Source organism: Mandrillus leucophaeus, unplaced genomic scaffold (genome assembly GCF_000951045.1).
Source record: "Mandrillus leucophaeus isolate KB7577 unplaced genomic scaffold, Mleu.le_1.0 Scaffold38, whole genome shotgun sequence".
Classification (NCBI taxonomy): Eukaryota; Metazoa; Chordata; class Mammalia; order Primates; family Cercopithecidae; genus Mandrillus; species Mandrillus leucophaeus.
The window spans coordinates 2,427,364-2,441,835 of NW_012104031.1; the positions used below are offsets into that span (position 1 = coordinate 2,427,364).

At 39.7% G+C, this 14,472-nt stretch overlaps 1 protein-coding gene across 6 annotated transcripts in view; it reads right to left on the reverse strand.

Annotated features, from left to right (window-relative positions):
- Positions 1-4,748: 4,748 nt before the first annotated feature.
- ZC3H11A (zinc finger CCCH-type containing 11A) overlaps positions 4,749-14,472 on the reverse strand; it is a 57,189-nt gene continuing 47,465 nt past the window's right edge. For all 6 annotated transcript variants that reach the window (XM_011990468.1, XM_011990469.1, XM_011990471.1 and 3 more), the window contains 6 exons: positions 11,010-11,513; positions 10,294-10,370; positions 8,814-9,129; positions 8,161-8,327; positions 7,731-7,798; positions 4,749-6,731 (listed from right to left, as the gene is read on the reverse strand). In XM_011990468.1, the coding sequence (XP_011845858.1) occupies positions 6,473-6,731; positions 7,731-7,798; positions 8,161-8,327; positions 8,814-9,129; positions 10,294-10,370; positions 11,010-11,513 (1,391 nt within the window). In that variant the 3' untranslated portion in view covers positions 4,749-6,472. The remainder of the gene's footprint in view (positions 6,732-7,730; positions 7,799-8,160; positions 8,328-8,813; positions 9,130-10,293; positions 10,371-11,009; positions 11,514-14,472) is intronic.

The following is a 14,472-nucleotide window of genomic DNA, read 5'->3' on the forward strand; positions in this document are numbered from 1 at the left end:
ACAGGTATGCACCACCACACCTGGCTAACTTTTTGTATTTTTAGTAGAGACAGGGTTCTGCCATGTTGGCCAGGCTAGTCTTGAACTCCCGGCCTCAAGTGATCTTGCCTCGGCCTCCCAAAGTGCTAGGATTACACGTGTTAGCTGAACCCGGCCAGGATTACTTTTTTAAATCCAAGTACATGATGTCTTCTTATTTGTTCAAACTTTCCTTTGAATCTTTCAAAAGTTTTTGGTTTTCTTCATATAGACCTTGTGATTTCTTAAGTTCAACCTTAGATATTTCATCTCTCTTGTTCTTAAAAATTGTATCTTTTCCTCAATTGTATGCTCTAGCTGGTTTTTGGGGAAAAAAGGAATGATAAATGCAAGTACATAAAAATAAAATTTTGCGTGACTAAAAAGTGAAAACAAAGCCAAAACATCTGGGAAAAATATGTTTGCATTACATCTGAAAAATGACTAATTTTACTAATATGTAGAGTTCCTGAAAAAGAATGCTATTCTGGTTCTTTAATGATGTGTAAGAAATATTCCAAAACTTAGTAGCTTAAAACAACCACCATTTTGTTATAATTCATGACTTCATTGGTCAGGAATTTGGGCAGGTTCTCAGCTGGGTGATTCTTCTGCTCCACAAGACACATCTATGGCTTTGGTGTGTATCTTTGGAAAACTGGCCTTAGCTGGGTCCCTATCTCTATGTAGTCTCAGCTCTCACCACATGGTTTCTCTAGAAGGGTAGTATGCTTTCTTATATGGGGGATTAGGGGTCTAGCAAACCAAGGCTGAAGCTACCAGCACTTTTTTTTCTTTTTTTTTTTTGAGATGGAGTCTCACTCTGTCACCAGGGTGGAGTGCAGTGGTGCAATCTTGGCTCGCTGCAACCTCCGATTCCTGGCTTCAAGCGATTCTCCTGTCTCAGCCTCCCGTAGTTGGGATTACAGGTACGCACCACCACGTCTAGCTGATTTTTGTATTTTTAGTAGAGACGGGGTTTCACCATGTTGGCCAGGATGGTCTTGATCGCCTGACCTCTTGATCCACCTGCCTTGGCCTCCCAAAGTGCTGGGATTACAGGTGTGAACTACCGCACCCGGCCGCTCTACCAGCACTTTTAAAAGCCACGCCTGGGCCGGGCACTGTAGCTCACTCTTGTAATCCCAGCACTTTGGGAGGCTGAGACCGGCGGATTACCTGAGGTCAGGAGTTCAAGACCAGCCTGGCCAACATGGCGAAACCCCATCTCTACTAAAAATACAAAAATTAACTGGGCATAGTGGCGGGCACCTGTAATCCCAGCTACTCAGGAGGCTGAGGCAGGAGAATTGCTTGAACCCAGGAGGCGGAGGTTGCAGTGAGTGGAGATCGCACCACTGCACTCCAGCCCGGGTGACAGAGCGAGACTCCATCTCAAAAAAAAAAACAAAAAACAAAAAAAAAACCCAAAATTAAAATTGGCAATGGATGTGAGCAATCAGTTTGTAGCAAAGGAAATAGGAAAGTTCTTTAAACATGAAAAGACGCCCAGCTTCACTCATAAGAGAAAGGTTACAGTCAGAATGTCTGTCATAAAAGAAAAGAAAGAAAAGCAAACCAAACTACACTGAAGTGCTATTTCCCTTATTAGTTTGGCAATGATTAAAAAATAGTGGTACTGTAAATTATTAAGCTCTATTTCTAGGTACTTATCCTCCATACAAACTTACATGTGTGGTATAATGTAATCATCACAACATTGTTTAAAATACCCAGATGGGAAGCAACCTAAATGTCTATCAATAGGGACTACTATAAATTACTGCATCTTCATAGGGTGTAATTCTATGCAACTGTTATTAAGATTAAAGTTCTCTGTGCCACGATATGAAATGATATCCAATATACATGATGAAAAAAAAGGAAGGTATAAGGTGCTTGAGATTTACTTCAAAATAACTCAGGGGAGCCAGCAGGACCACATCTCAGATAAGGCAAGCCTAAGGATTTAGCATAATTGTAGGAATCACAATCACATGTACAAATACAAGCTTTGAAAAGTGAGTGCCTCCTTCAATTGTGCCTAAGTACCTTGCTTGCCTCACCCTCAGCCCAGCTAAGTAGGTCAAACTAGGGGGTGATGGACAGTTAGTATGGTAAAGAAGGAGGAGGATTGGCCATGAATTTGTAATTGTTGAAACTGGGTGACTATGTGGAGTTTAGTATACTTTAATTCTAAATACATTTGAAATTTTAATAAAAAAGGCAGGATTCAAAATGTCATGTGTTTTACGCATGACATTGTATGTAAGTGTATTGCCTTACACGTGGCTAAAGTATCTCTGGAAGAATACCTGAGATACAGATAATGGAAAGTAAGACGAAACATTTGTTTCCTTTTGTTATTACAACTACCCTTAAGGTATCTGCAAAGTGGGCTTGAGAACCACTGGCCCAAATAAACATACCCCTGAGAAAGGAGTCTGCCAAACCTCCCAAATATTTCAGAACATTCTTCCTCTCAGCTTGAAGTTTCTTTCATCCCAATCAGAAGCTTCACAACTTGCTGAATGGCTGTGATTAACTATTCTCTGCCATGCCATAGATTCAGACTGCAACATTTTTAGCAGTTAAATCCAACCAAATATAAATAACCATAGTAACAGACCCTCTCAGTAAATATAAATCCAAAATTACTTTTCTTTCTTTTTTTTTGGGGGGGGGATGGAGTCTTGCCCTGTTGCTCAGGCTGGAGTGCAGTGGTGTGATTGATCTTGGCATCTCGGTTCACTGCAACTTCCGCCTTCCAGGTTCACACAATTCTCCTGCATCAGTCTCCCAAGTAGCTAGGATTACAGGTGTGTGCCACCCCATCTGGCTATTTTTTTTGGTATTTTTTGTAAAGATGGGGTTTTGCCATGTTGGCCAGGCTGGTCTCAAACTTCTGACCTCAGGTGATCCACCCACCTTGGCCTCCCAAAGTGCTGAGATTACAGGCATGAGCCACTGCACCCAGCCAAAATTACTTTTTTTAATGTAAAATTAAATTCTAGATTGCTGTTCTTATTTAGGGTCATCACTTATTTTTTGCTCACTTTATTGTACAGTGTTAAGAGAATGGTCAAGGATTTTAATTGTGCTCATGCCTCTTAACTAACATCATTTTGCAAATTCAAAATAAATTGCAGTTTGGAGTCTTAATTATTAATGCAGTTAAATGCCTGGGTTGTAGGAACTTTCAAAGATTTATTGAGCAGCTTCATAAAATCAAGATTTTAAAAACACTCTTGAAAAGATCTACTAATCAAACCCAATGGCACATAATATATAAACACACTGACCCCGAAACTACTGTGGGGGAATAGTCATCTTTAATGTCCTGTAGAATTTAGTGTGAAAATGAGTATGTGAATTAATGATACACAGTAAGTACTCAATAAATGTTAGCTAGTTTAGAAGTGTTACCTATTAAGCAGTTACAACTGGAGACCATGTATTTCCTGTTGCTACAGCCAAATTCAAAGCAATCAAATACTTTACAGAACTGCAGAACTGTTGGCTGGGCGTGGTGGCTCTGTAATCCCAGCACTTTGGGAGGCCAAGGCATATCACTTTAGGTCGAGGGTTCCAGACCAGGCTCGCCAACATGGTGAAATCTTGTCTCCACTAAAAATACAAAAATTAGCCAGGTGTGGTGGCACACCCCTGTAATTCCAACTACTGGGGTGGCTGAGGCAGGAGAATCGCTTGAAACTGGGAGGCAGGGGTTGCAGTGAGCCAAGATTGTGCCACTCATTGCATTCTAGCCTGGGCAACAGAGTGAGACTCTGTCTCAAAAAACATACCATGCAGAATTATTCTGGCAAAATAAAGCCACCATTTTAGAAAAGGATCATAGAACTCTGATCAATATATTAATAGATCAAGTTTTGTCACTGCAATTGTAATTATTAAACATTAGTCTTATCTTTCAAATACTGATCAAGATGAAAACATACTATGTTCTGGCTTTAAAGAGGAACCAGAGATTTAGGGTTAAGGCCAGAACTTTAGGAATTATTATCTTGAGATAAAATATATGAAACATAAAACTATCTTATTTCTGTTATAACCAAACTGGAACATTTGGGCCCTTTTCTTACTGGTAAAATGAAAAACTATCAATCAAAACTAGTCTTTTGCTTTTTGTGAAAAGTTGATTCAACTTGTTGGGACGACTTTAGACTAACAGGAAAAATCTATGTTCTTTGGTAGCTAACAAACATATGCATTCCCACAATTTAAAAAATTGGCACACCTATTAAGAAACCTGGACTTTCATCAATTAAATTTCTTATCTGCCGCACTTTCATGCTTGAAAATTCTGTATCGTTGACTCTAAAGATCACGTTTATTCATTTATTTTTCATCAGCCTCTTGAGGCAGAGTAGGCCCAGAGAGACTCCCTAAGATCACTTTTAAACCCTCCCTCCTTTTAAAAACTTAATGGCATTGCTTGAGTTACAACACTAAGGAGTAAGTTTCTGTGTCAGAAAAAAAATCCTCACATTATAATAATATAAATTCTTACCTAAAGCACATGCAGCTAAAACTGAGCACACTTGTTAATTTGGCAATATATCCAGGTGAAAGATTTCTAAGCCAAATAATAACTGAAATTTGGGCACTTACATGAAAGGCCAATAACATTCTGATTGGGGTCTCTTGTCAAGGTGGATCCTAGGCTGATAGGATGATATGATCTAAGATTACTTAGCTCACAACATCAAGACTTTCCTACATCAGTTTTATTTAAAACACAAACAAGTATTTCTCTTTCTGTAAGGGCAAATGGTTCAAATAATGCGGAACACGAAACATTGACTAATACAAGTGCTTTAAATATGAAACAAAATTATTTTTTTAAAAAGCAAAAGAATAAAGAATATATACAAAAGGGACCTGGAATCTGTAAGCTGATTCCAAAAACGAAATAAGTAGAAAATTTGTGGTGCAACCTGAACATTCTACCCCTGCTTTGGAGAAGGGCTATCATACAACATTCAGTCAGCTGAAGATGGATTGGTAGAGGTGTGTCTATACATAAATTTCAAGTCATTTTTGCTTGTGCAGAATCATCCAAATCTTCCCAAGACTGAATGGGCAGTCCTGTGGCTTTCTTCCTTTTCCATATTCCCAACAAGGCTACATGAAGTTCAACTCTTGATGAGCCGCTTACAACAGCAGTTCCTTAGGAGCCAACATGACAGGTGGGTCAGATTTCCCTATGAGAAACAAAACTGGCCACCTACAGCAAAATATCAAAATGGGAAAGTCCTTCCTTCCTCCTCCTCCTCCTGATTATATACAACGTATCTCCTTTCAAGACTATTATTCCCATCATGCTTATTCCTTCACAAATCTAAACCTTGAGGTGATATGAAGGAAACCAACATCAAGAAAAGAAAACTCAATTCAGAAATGAAGAAAACTGGCAGGTATACAATACACCCCCAGAGCATCTCAATATCCCTGGCACAGTACAGTTCCATGTACTGCTACAGCCCACAGATAAACATTGGCAGCTTGAATAAGCTCATTTTTTCCCTCCGGTGGGTGAAGGCCACCAAATAAATACTGGGCAACAGGGGTTTGTTGGGAGAGTCAGAAATAAAAAATTTACCAGATTTTGTCCCTGTGATAATTCAATGCCAGTAAGGAGGCAAGTACTGAAGAAGAAAAGGGACAATTTTCATACTACAAAAGAATTTCCTCTAATCATGTCACCATTTCATATAATGAATCCAGGGAATCCCAGAAATAGAAAATTAGTTTCAGGGGACCCCCTGAGGCACTTTAAAGCCTTTTAAAAAATTACAGTAATAATAAATTAGATATTGCTCTTCAGAGGCTAATGGAGCAGCAGAAGCATCAAAATCAGGTCCAAAGAGTTATGCCCACATTACAGGCTTCCTGAGCTGCTCAGCCCTCTTTAAAGCTCAGCTGAATCTCTAAATACCTTTAAAAAGACATACAATTTAACACAGACTGGGTATTTTTGTTTAGTGGTAGCACAAAATTTGGTCCTTAATGGTAGCAGCTGTCTTCATCCATTTCAAAGTCAGGTAATATTAAGTACATCAAGACAATACATAAAGAACACAACAAAGGAGAAAAAAGCCAAAACTGACAAACACCTCAAGGAGTCACTAAGTTCGCTTGCACCCTTTCACTTGACCTCCCTCTCAGTCTCTTTTTTGTGGAGAGAAGGGTATGACAGAACTTTTTTCTCAGAAGATGATAAACAATGGCATCAAATGGACAAAATGGTTATAAAGTAACTTTAAAAATCTGACCCCAAGGAATCCAGGACACATACAGATAATTCAGAGGTATACTTCTGATTTGGGGCAAATTCTAGACTAAAGAAATGATCATCTCAGGTAAATGTTACAATAGATGAAACTAAGTCCAGCTTTTTGGCGATTTTTTTTTAAGTGTCCTCACACCACCTTCAGCTATCAATCATTTCTGATAGCTCAAGCAGAAGGTCATCTTCATCTTTCCCAGGATCCAGGTCAATCTCAGCTTCCAATTTGCCTCCTGAAATCTCCCATATTAGTTTCTCAAAATCATCCTCCACAGAGAGTGGGGGCTTTCCTGTTGAGGCAGAGCTGAGTCGGCGAGTTTTCATGCTCATTTGGGATGAGGAAGGGCCAGACACCTCTGGGGGTGAGGAATCTGAAGAGGACTGGGTTGGAGGCAGCATAAGACTGTAAGAAAAAAAAGATTATTAGAAAACTGCCCTTTTTTCAATAGTTGGCTGAATCACCTAGTCTCATGGACACAAAGAGTGAGTAAAAATTTGTTTCTAAGAACATACATAAAGAAACAATTCTTTTACTGATTTGGGATCAAGCATTTTTTTTTTGTGGGGCGGGGCAGAGTCTCCCTTTGTCACCCAGGCTGGAGTGTAGTGGTACAATCGTGGCTCACTCCAGCCTCGACCTTCTTGGCTCAAGCGATCATTCTGCCTCCACCTCCCAAGTAGCCGGGTCTACAGGTGTGTGTCACCATGCCTGGATAATTTCTTTTTTATTAGAGACAAGACCTCACTACGTTGTCCAGGCTGGTCTTGAACTCCTGAGCTCAAGTGGTCCTCCACCCTCAGTCTCCCAAAGTGTTGGGATTACAGGCATGAGCCGCCCTGCCTGGCCAGCACCAAGCATTTCTATAACTCAAAGTAGGTGTTAAAGACACCTTTCAGAGGCTGGGCATGGTAGCTCACGCCTGTAATCCCAGCACTTTGGGAGGCCAAGGAAGGTGGCTCACTTGAGGTCAGGACTTTGAGACCACCGAAGATAATGTGGCAAAACCCTGTCACTACTAAAAATACAAAAATTAGCTGGGCCTTGTGGCAGGCACCTGTAATCCCAGCTACTTGGGAGGCTGAGGCAGGAGAATTGTTTGAACCCAGGAAGTGGAGGTTGCAGTGAGCAGAGATTGTGCCACTGTACTCCAGTCTGGGTGACACAGTGAGACCCTGTCTCAAACAAAAAAACAAAAAACATCTTTTAGGTAATATAGCAAAATGTAAATAATGGCACCAAAGGAGAACAGCAACCCTAAATTTTCATACTTTCTTGCATTTAATTTGAAGTGCAGCAGATTTATTTGGATGTTGCTGAAGTTGTTTATCAGTGTTATTCTCTAGAGAGCCTAAACAGTAACAGGGGCCTGGAGTTTGTTTAGAAAGAATTACAAAGCATTACCTGTCTCTAGGATTTTCTGCTTCAGGCACAGTGACTGATTTGTCCTCAGAGACAAGCGGGACAACAGCCTGCAAAAGGAAGAGTCAGGTAATTCAGTGAGAGTTGGCTTTTTAATTTGAGCATATTCATTTTCTTTTGCTGCCTTCTTAGAATTGTGGCTGATTCTTGAAGCCTGTGAATCTAAGAATCGATAATCTAAAGGTTGAGTATATAAATAAGCAAAATATCTTGCCACCTAAAAATTAGCTTTTAAAAAATCCTGTCCTGCTTCACAAATATCAAACTGTGAGTATAAAATACAGTAATAACCCAAATTAGGGAAATGCCAGGAAGCGATATACACGAGATATAGATAAGAGTGCTAGTAGACAGTCTTTCCTGCTTTCCCACCACACAGAATAAAGCACCACGAAGTGAATATACGTCTTACCACAGCTGCTTTTTTGGCTGGGGGTTCCTGTAGGACACTGCTGGAGCTGAGTGGCTTCACAGCGGCAATGACAGCAGGGTGCATCTCCACTGCCTTACGTTTTGGGGCCAATTTGGGGGATGACACAACTTTAACCACAGATGGCTTCACATTCACTTTGGGTTTAGCTACAAGGGGCAGAAAATATCTGATAAACAGCGAGAATAAACTCTTTTAAATGGAGAATAACTCAGAATAAAATATCAAAACTCCTTCAGTATTAGAAATATCACAAATAATTTATTTAAAAAGAGACTGAAAATGATCCAAAGGCAATTTGTGGTCACCATGGTGGTCACTATAGGTGGTCACCATGTAGATATAATACCACTTAAATTTGTTACCATTCCTCTATTCCTTTTTATTCAATACCAGAGGGAAGATGCACCATAGAAAGTTTTACACAAAGCTTTTTAAATAGCAATTTTAAATTCTGAGAAAAGAACTCATCTCGTTTTGCCTTTGTATAAAAATATCAGAAATATTACTGTCTACCTGTGGATATAAGGCAAATGAAATTCAACCCAGTTATTGCCAGGAAGTTACTGGCAACAACTGGGTTGAATTTGGTAATTTTGATAACCTGAAGTAATACATAGTATAGAAATACTTGCCTTTACCCCTTTTTTCCAAGGTCTGTGCTGCACATTTCACATTCAATACTGAGTCTCCAATCCCTGAGGTTTCTACCTCCACCTTCTGGGATGACTTTGTGGGAAGCCGCTTGGTCACGTGCCGTGTGATTCCTGGCACAGCAGTGAGCACTGGTTTCTCTGCCACTTGGGTATTGCAAGAGGCCATATCTCCCCGAAGAGGTGTCAAGACTGATTTTTCCCTCTCCTGCTGTTTCTGCATGTGCTTCTCTCTCATGGTCTCACATCTCTTGACTTGAATTTTAGTGATGTCAACTCCTGTGGTCTCACCTGAAGCCTGTGGATAAATTTAAATGACAGAATTAAAATCTGATACCTCTAATAACCTCTATGATATAAGTACCAGGCTAACATCTAAGTTAAGCAGAGTCTCACATGATCCAGAATCTGAGAGAAAAGCTCTTTATTTGATGTCAAATAGACAATACCCTATTAGAGATGAAAGATTAGAATTAGACATGTGTGGAATAATAAAAAAACCCAGATTCTACAGGCTGGAAAACCATGACTCTAAGTCAAATACTAATGATTCCTAAATAATCAAATACTTGCACAAAGATTTATGTACAAAGATATTATTTTATTTATGATTGTGTAAAACAAAATCTGAATGTCCAGGAGAAGACTTTATTTGTGTAATGGAGAATCATGTGGTCAGTAAAAACAAACTTCTTGAAGAATTATTAACATGATAAAGTTAAAGTAGGCTGTAAAATGATACACTGTAGAGTTCTCGATTATGTTCTAAATATGGGTTTAACATTAAACAAATTCACATGCATGCATATATAAACAAAAAGGTCGAAGAAGGCCAAGTGTGGTGGCTCATACATGTAATCCCAGCACTTTGGGAGGCCAAGGCAGGCGGGTCACTTGAAACCAGAAGTTCGAGACCACTCTGGACAACAAGGCAAAACCCTGTCTCTACTAAAAATACAAAAATTAGCCAGGCATTGTGGTGCATGCCTTTGATCCCAGCTATATGGGAGGCAGAGGCACAAGAATCGCTTGAACCCAGGAGGCAAAGGTTGCAGTGAACCAAGATAATGCCACTGCACTCCAGCCTGGGCAACAGAGCAAGACTGAAAAATCTCGAAGAAATCCACGGAAAAGATAATGATGGTTACATCTGAGCTGTATATTTTTAGGGCTTGTTCATTTTTTTAAAAAATTAAATTTCCAACTTTTGTATGATGCATAGCATTAGAAAAAACTCAGTTTAAAAAATATTGATGGCCAATTAAACAAAAAACTTTAAAACAGCAGCAAATACTGATATACACAGAACTATAGGAAATTCTCATAAGAAATTATAAGTAAAAAGAAAGATTGTTTACCTAATATATGAGTGAATTATTGAGAAATTTACTGTAAGGTAAAACTACCAATTATCTAGCCTTTGTTTGCCATGAACAAAACCATACAATGATCTTAAATTTACCTCTTTAGCTTCTGTTCTAATACTGCTCTGAGAATCAACTTCATTTCCTTCCTGAAGGTTCTTCTCTTCTTTCATCCCTGTATTCACATTAAAGACATCATTAGTTATTTTATTTAAGCTGCAACTTCATGATAGATATGTTAAACAAAACTTTATTTAATGAAAGTAGTAAGACAGGACAAATAAAATTACAGTTAAAGTCCATTTGTGCTCCTAAAGTCTCAAAATACACATTAAAATAGCAAAGGTTGGCCAGGCATGGTAGGTCACATCTGTAATCCCAGCACTTTGGGAGACTGAAGTGAGCAGATCACACTTGAGGTGAGGAGTTTGAGACCAGCCTGGCCAACATGGTGAAAACCCATCTCTATTAAAAATACAAAAATTAGCCGGATGTGGTGGCACATGCCTGTAGCTCCAGCTACTCGGGAGGCTGACGCAAGAGAATCACTTGAACCCAGGAGGTGGAGGCTACAGTGAGCCAAGATCACGCCACTGCACTCCAGCCTGGGTGACAGAGTAAGACTGTCTCAAAAATAAAATAAAACAAAAGCAAAGGTCTACATAGCACTACTGAAAAACTTCATTTAATTCAGTGTTTTCAACGTTATCTGAGTAAAGAAAGGTTGTCAAAGAACTCCTAGGAAGATCCCATGGAACACCCCTCTAGAACATTATGTGGGGACGTGGTACTAGAGACCAAGTTCTCTTGTTACCTGTTCTTTTGGTGATTCGCAGCAGCCGCCTTGCCCCTGGAGTGGCCTCATGTTGAGACGGAGAGCTGGTGCTGCTCTCAGAGCTCTGCTGCACCCTCAGTGCCTTCTCCAGTTTAATTTCTTCTAGTGTCTTGATGTGCACCTCCTGCATAGACTTTGTTTTACCTGCAGGCTCCTCTGATTGTCCTTTGCTGGCAACAATGGGTGGCAAAACTACTGTTTTTTTAATTTCACTATCAGTCTTTAGCTTGATGCAAGTTGCATCCTTTTTGCTTTTTTGTCTCTCTGCTTCCTGCTGCCGATGTTTTTTTTCAGCCAGGACCTCAGAGAAGGTTTTGATACGGATAGTGGAGGAGCTTCTTGCTCCTGAAGTAGAATCATCAGTTTTTGAAGGTCCTTCTGTCTTGAGTTTAGTTTGCAATTCTCCACGTTTCTGACTGGCTCTTTCAAGAAGAATTTCTTCTAATGTCTTCACATGGATCTCACCAACTTTATTAACTTTCTCTGTTTTCATAGGAGAAAAACATGTCATTATACTTGAAGTTCACCTCTTATTGACTTATGATCTCTCTATTCTTGGATCAAGACAGTCCAATAGAGAGCTATCATTTAAGCAGTCAATTAAAAGGATCAAAAGGGTAACATTTATTTCTTTTCTTTTCTTTTTTTTTTTTGAGACAGAGTCTTGCTCTTTTACCCAGGCTGCAGTGCAGTGGTAATAATCTCGGCTCACTGCAACCTCTGCCTCCCAGGGTTCAAGTGATTCTCCTGCCTCAGCCTCCCAAGTAGCTGGGACTACAGGTACCCGTCACCAAGCCCGGCTAATTGTTTCTATTTCAATTTTAGATTACTACAAGTTTCAGGCAGTGGTCCTCAAGGAAAACTCTTTGGAGGCAAAAATCGATTTGCATTTCTATTCAGAAGCTTATTCTTCAGAAACTGAAAGTCATTTACTAGTTGGATAAATTTGTCATTATAAACCTTAACAAAAATAGCAATAAATTATTCATTAACTTATGGCTACAAACATGTAATGAACACTGGGCTAGAAATACAATGGTAAGCAAAATAAAATCTCTGTTCACATGTAATTTACAGTCTAATAGATAAATAAACAAGCTATAGCAGAGTATGGTAATGATAACTGCTTTGATAAGGGAAGTACAATGCTATAAAAGGACACAGCAGGAACACCTACCCTTGTCTACAAGAAAGTGATATTAAATGATAAAGGATAAAAAGAAGGTAAAACAAGTGACGAGATAGAAGAAAAATACAAAAGGCCCAGAAATTGGCATGCCACTGAAGAGCTATTTTCAACGATACATTAATCATTCTATATCTGTCTAAACTGAACAGCAAATGTCACACTTCACAGATAGAACCATTCTCATTACCAAAGGGCTAAGAAAATAGATAATGAAAAGAGATAGTGCTATGAAATAAATAATTTGGAGATCATACACATATATATGTAATCACTGAATAACAGCTTTTAATGAACCCCCACCCCTACACCTAAAAAAAAAAATCCTTCCAAAATCTTTTTTTTTTTTTTGGTAGAGATGAGGTCTTCCTGTGTGCCCCAGGCTGGTCTCCAAACACTAGGCTTCAAGCAATCCTTCTGCCTCAACCAACCAAAGTGCTGGGATTACAGGTGTGAGCCACCATACCCAGTCTGAAATCTTAAATATACTGTGTTCTGTCTCACTTTCTGAACTCTTAAGTATGCTATTCCCTCTACTTGGAGTATTCCCTGCTGATCTCATTTCTCTTGCTACCTGGTTTGTTTTTTTTTTTTTTTGAGACAGAGTTTTGCTCTGTTGCCCAGGCTGGAGAGTGCAGTGGTGTCGTCTTGACTCACCACAACCTCCACCTCCTGGGTTCAAGTGATTCTCCGCCTCAGCCTCCCAAGTAGCTGGGCCTAAAGGTACCCGCCACCATGCCTGGCTCATTTTTGTATTTTTTGTAGAGACAGGGTTTTGCCATGTTGGCCAGGCTGGTCTCAAACTCCTGGCCTCAAGAGATTTGCCTGCCTGGCCTCCCAAAGTGCTGGGATTACAGGCGTGAGCCACCACGCTGGGCCTGGTTAGTTTCAAATGAGTTCCACTTAAAACCTGATACCCTCCAATTTAGTTTTTCTGATCACAGCACTGAACACTCAGTACACTGTAATTGCCTGTATCTTCAAGTTCTTTAATAAAAAATTGCAAGTTCTTTCAATCCAAGGTAGCAAACATTTCACAATTACCACTCCAAGAAAGTACAATATGAATGGTGACATGGAGGCCCTGTTTCCCTCCCCTACCAAAATTTCACTGAAATGACAAAACATTAAAAATAAATCCACACCAGCAATGAGAAATAAGGATGTCACTGGCAGAGCATACATCTTGAAGAATTTCTAAAACAGAAAGCAGATGTCTGAATTTACAGAAAAATGGAAAAAGAATAGTTAAAACCATAGGCGTGAGTTCTGCTCCTCCCAATAGAGCCAAAGGAAACTGCCAAACTTGGGTTAACTAGTATTAAAAGCAACAGTGGGATCTGACATAACCATTAGGGTAGAATTTAAGGACCACCTATACAACAGATGGGCGAGTCAAGACCTCCTCCTGAGAACTGCTCACTAAAAAGAGGCAAGTTTGCCCACGAAGAGCACATTATGATGTTGGGGCTGGAGAGAAGCAGAGCATGAAAATCCCAGGCTTTCACAATACCAAGCAGAAAAAGGGGAGGGAGGAGGGATAAAATAGCAAATCTGAAAAAGGAAAAAAGTTGTTTCCATCAGAAAATAGTCTTATTGCGGCAACTGTATGAGCCCCCAGACTTCCCATCTTCAGTCTACACAAGCTGCCTGTTAGTACACCCTCTCCACTTAGCCAGACATTAATGAAGTCTCCCAATCAGGAAAGAGGACAACTTGGGGAAAGGGTCTTTAAAATCAAAGGAAACCCAAGCCAGGTACTTACAACTATAGAAAAACAGTATGTAAGATAAACCAAAATAAATAAAAAGAAGTGGTTAAGAAGCCAAAATAATACACAAACTTTTTAAAATAAAAAAAGTGGTTAAGAAGCCAAAATAATACACAAACTTTTTAAAATAAAAATAAAGACTTGAATTAGAAATCCCAGAGCAGGCCAGGCACAGTGACTCACACTTGTAATCCCAGCGCTTTGGGAGGCCGAGGTGAGCGGATCACTTGAGGTCAGGAGTTGGAGACTAGCCTAGCCAACATGGTGAAACCCCATCTCTACTATAAATACAAAAGTTAGCCAGGCACGATTGTGCGTGCCTGTAACCCCAGTTACTTGGGAGGCTGACACAGGAGAATCACTTTAACCTGGGAGGCAGAGGTTGCAGTGAGCTGAGATCACGCTGTATTCCAATCTGGAAAACAGACTGAGACTCTGTCTCCAAAAAAAAAAAAAAAAATTGGTGGGCACAATGGCTCACGCCT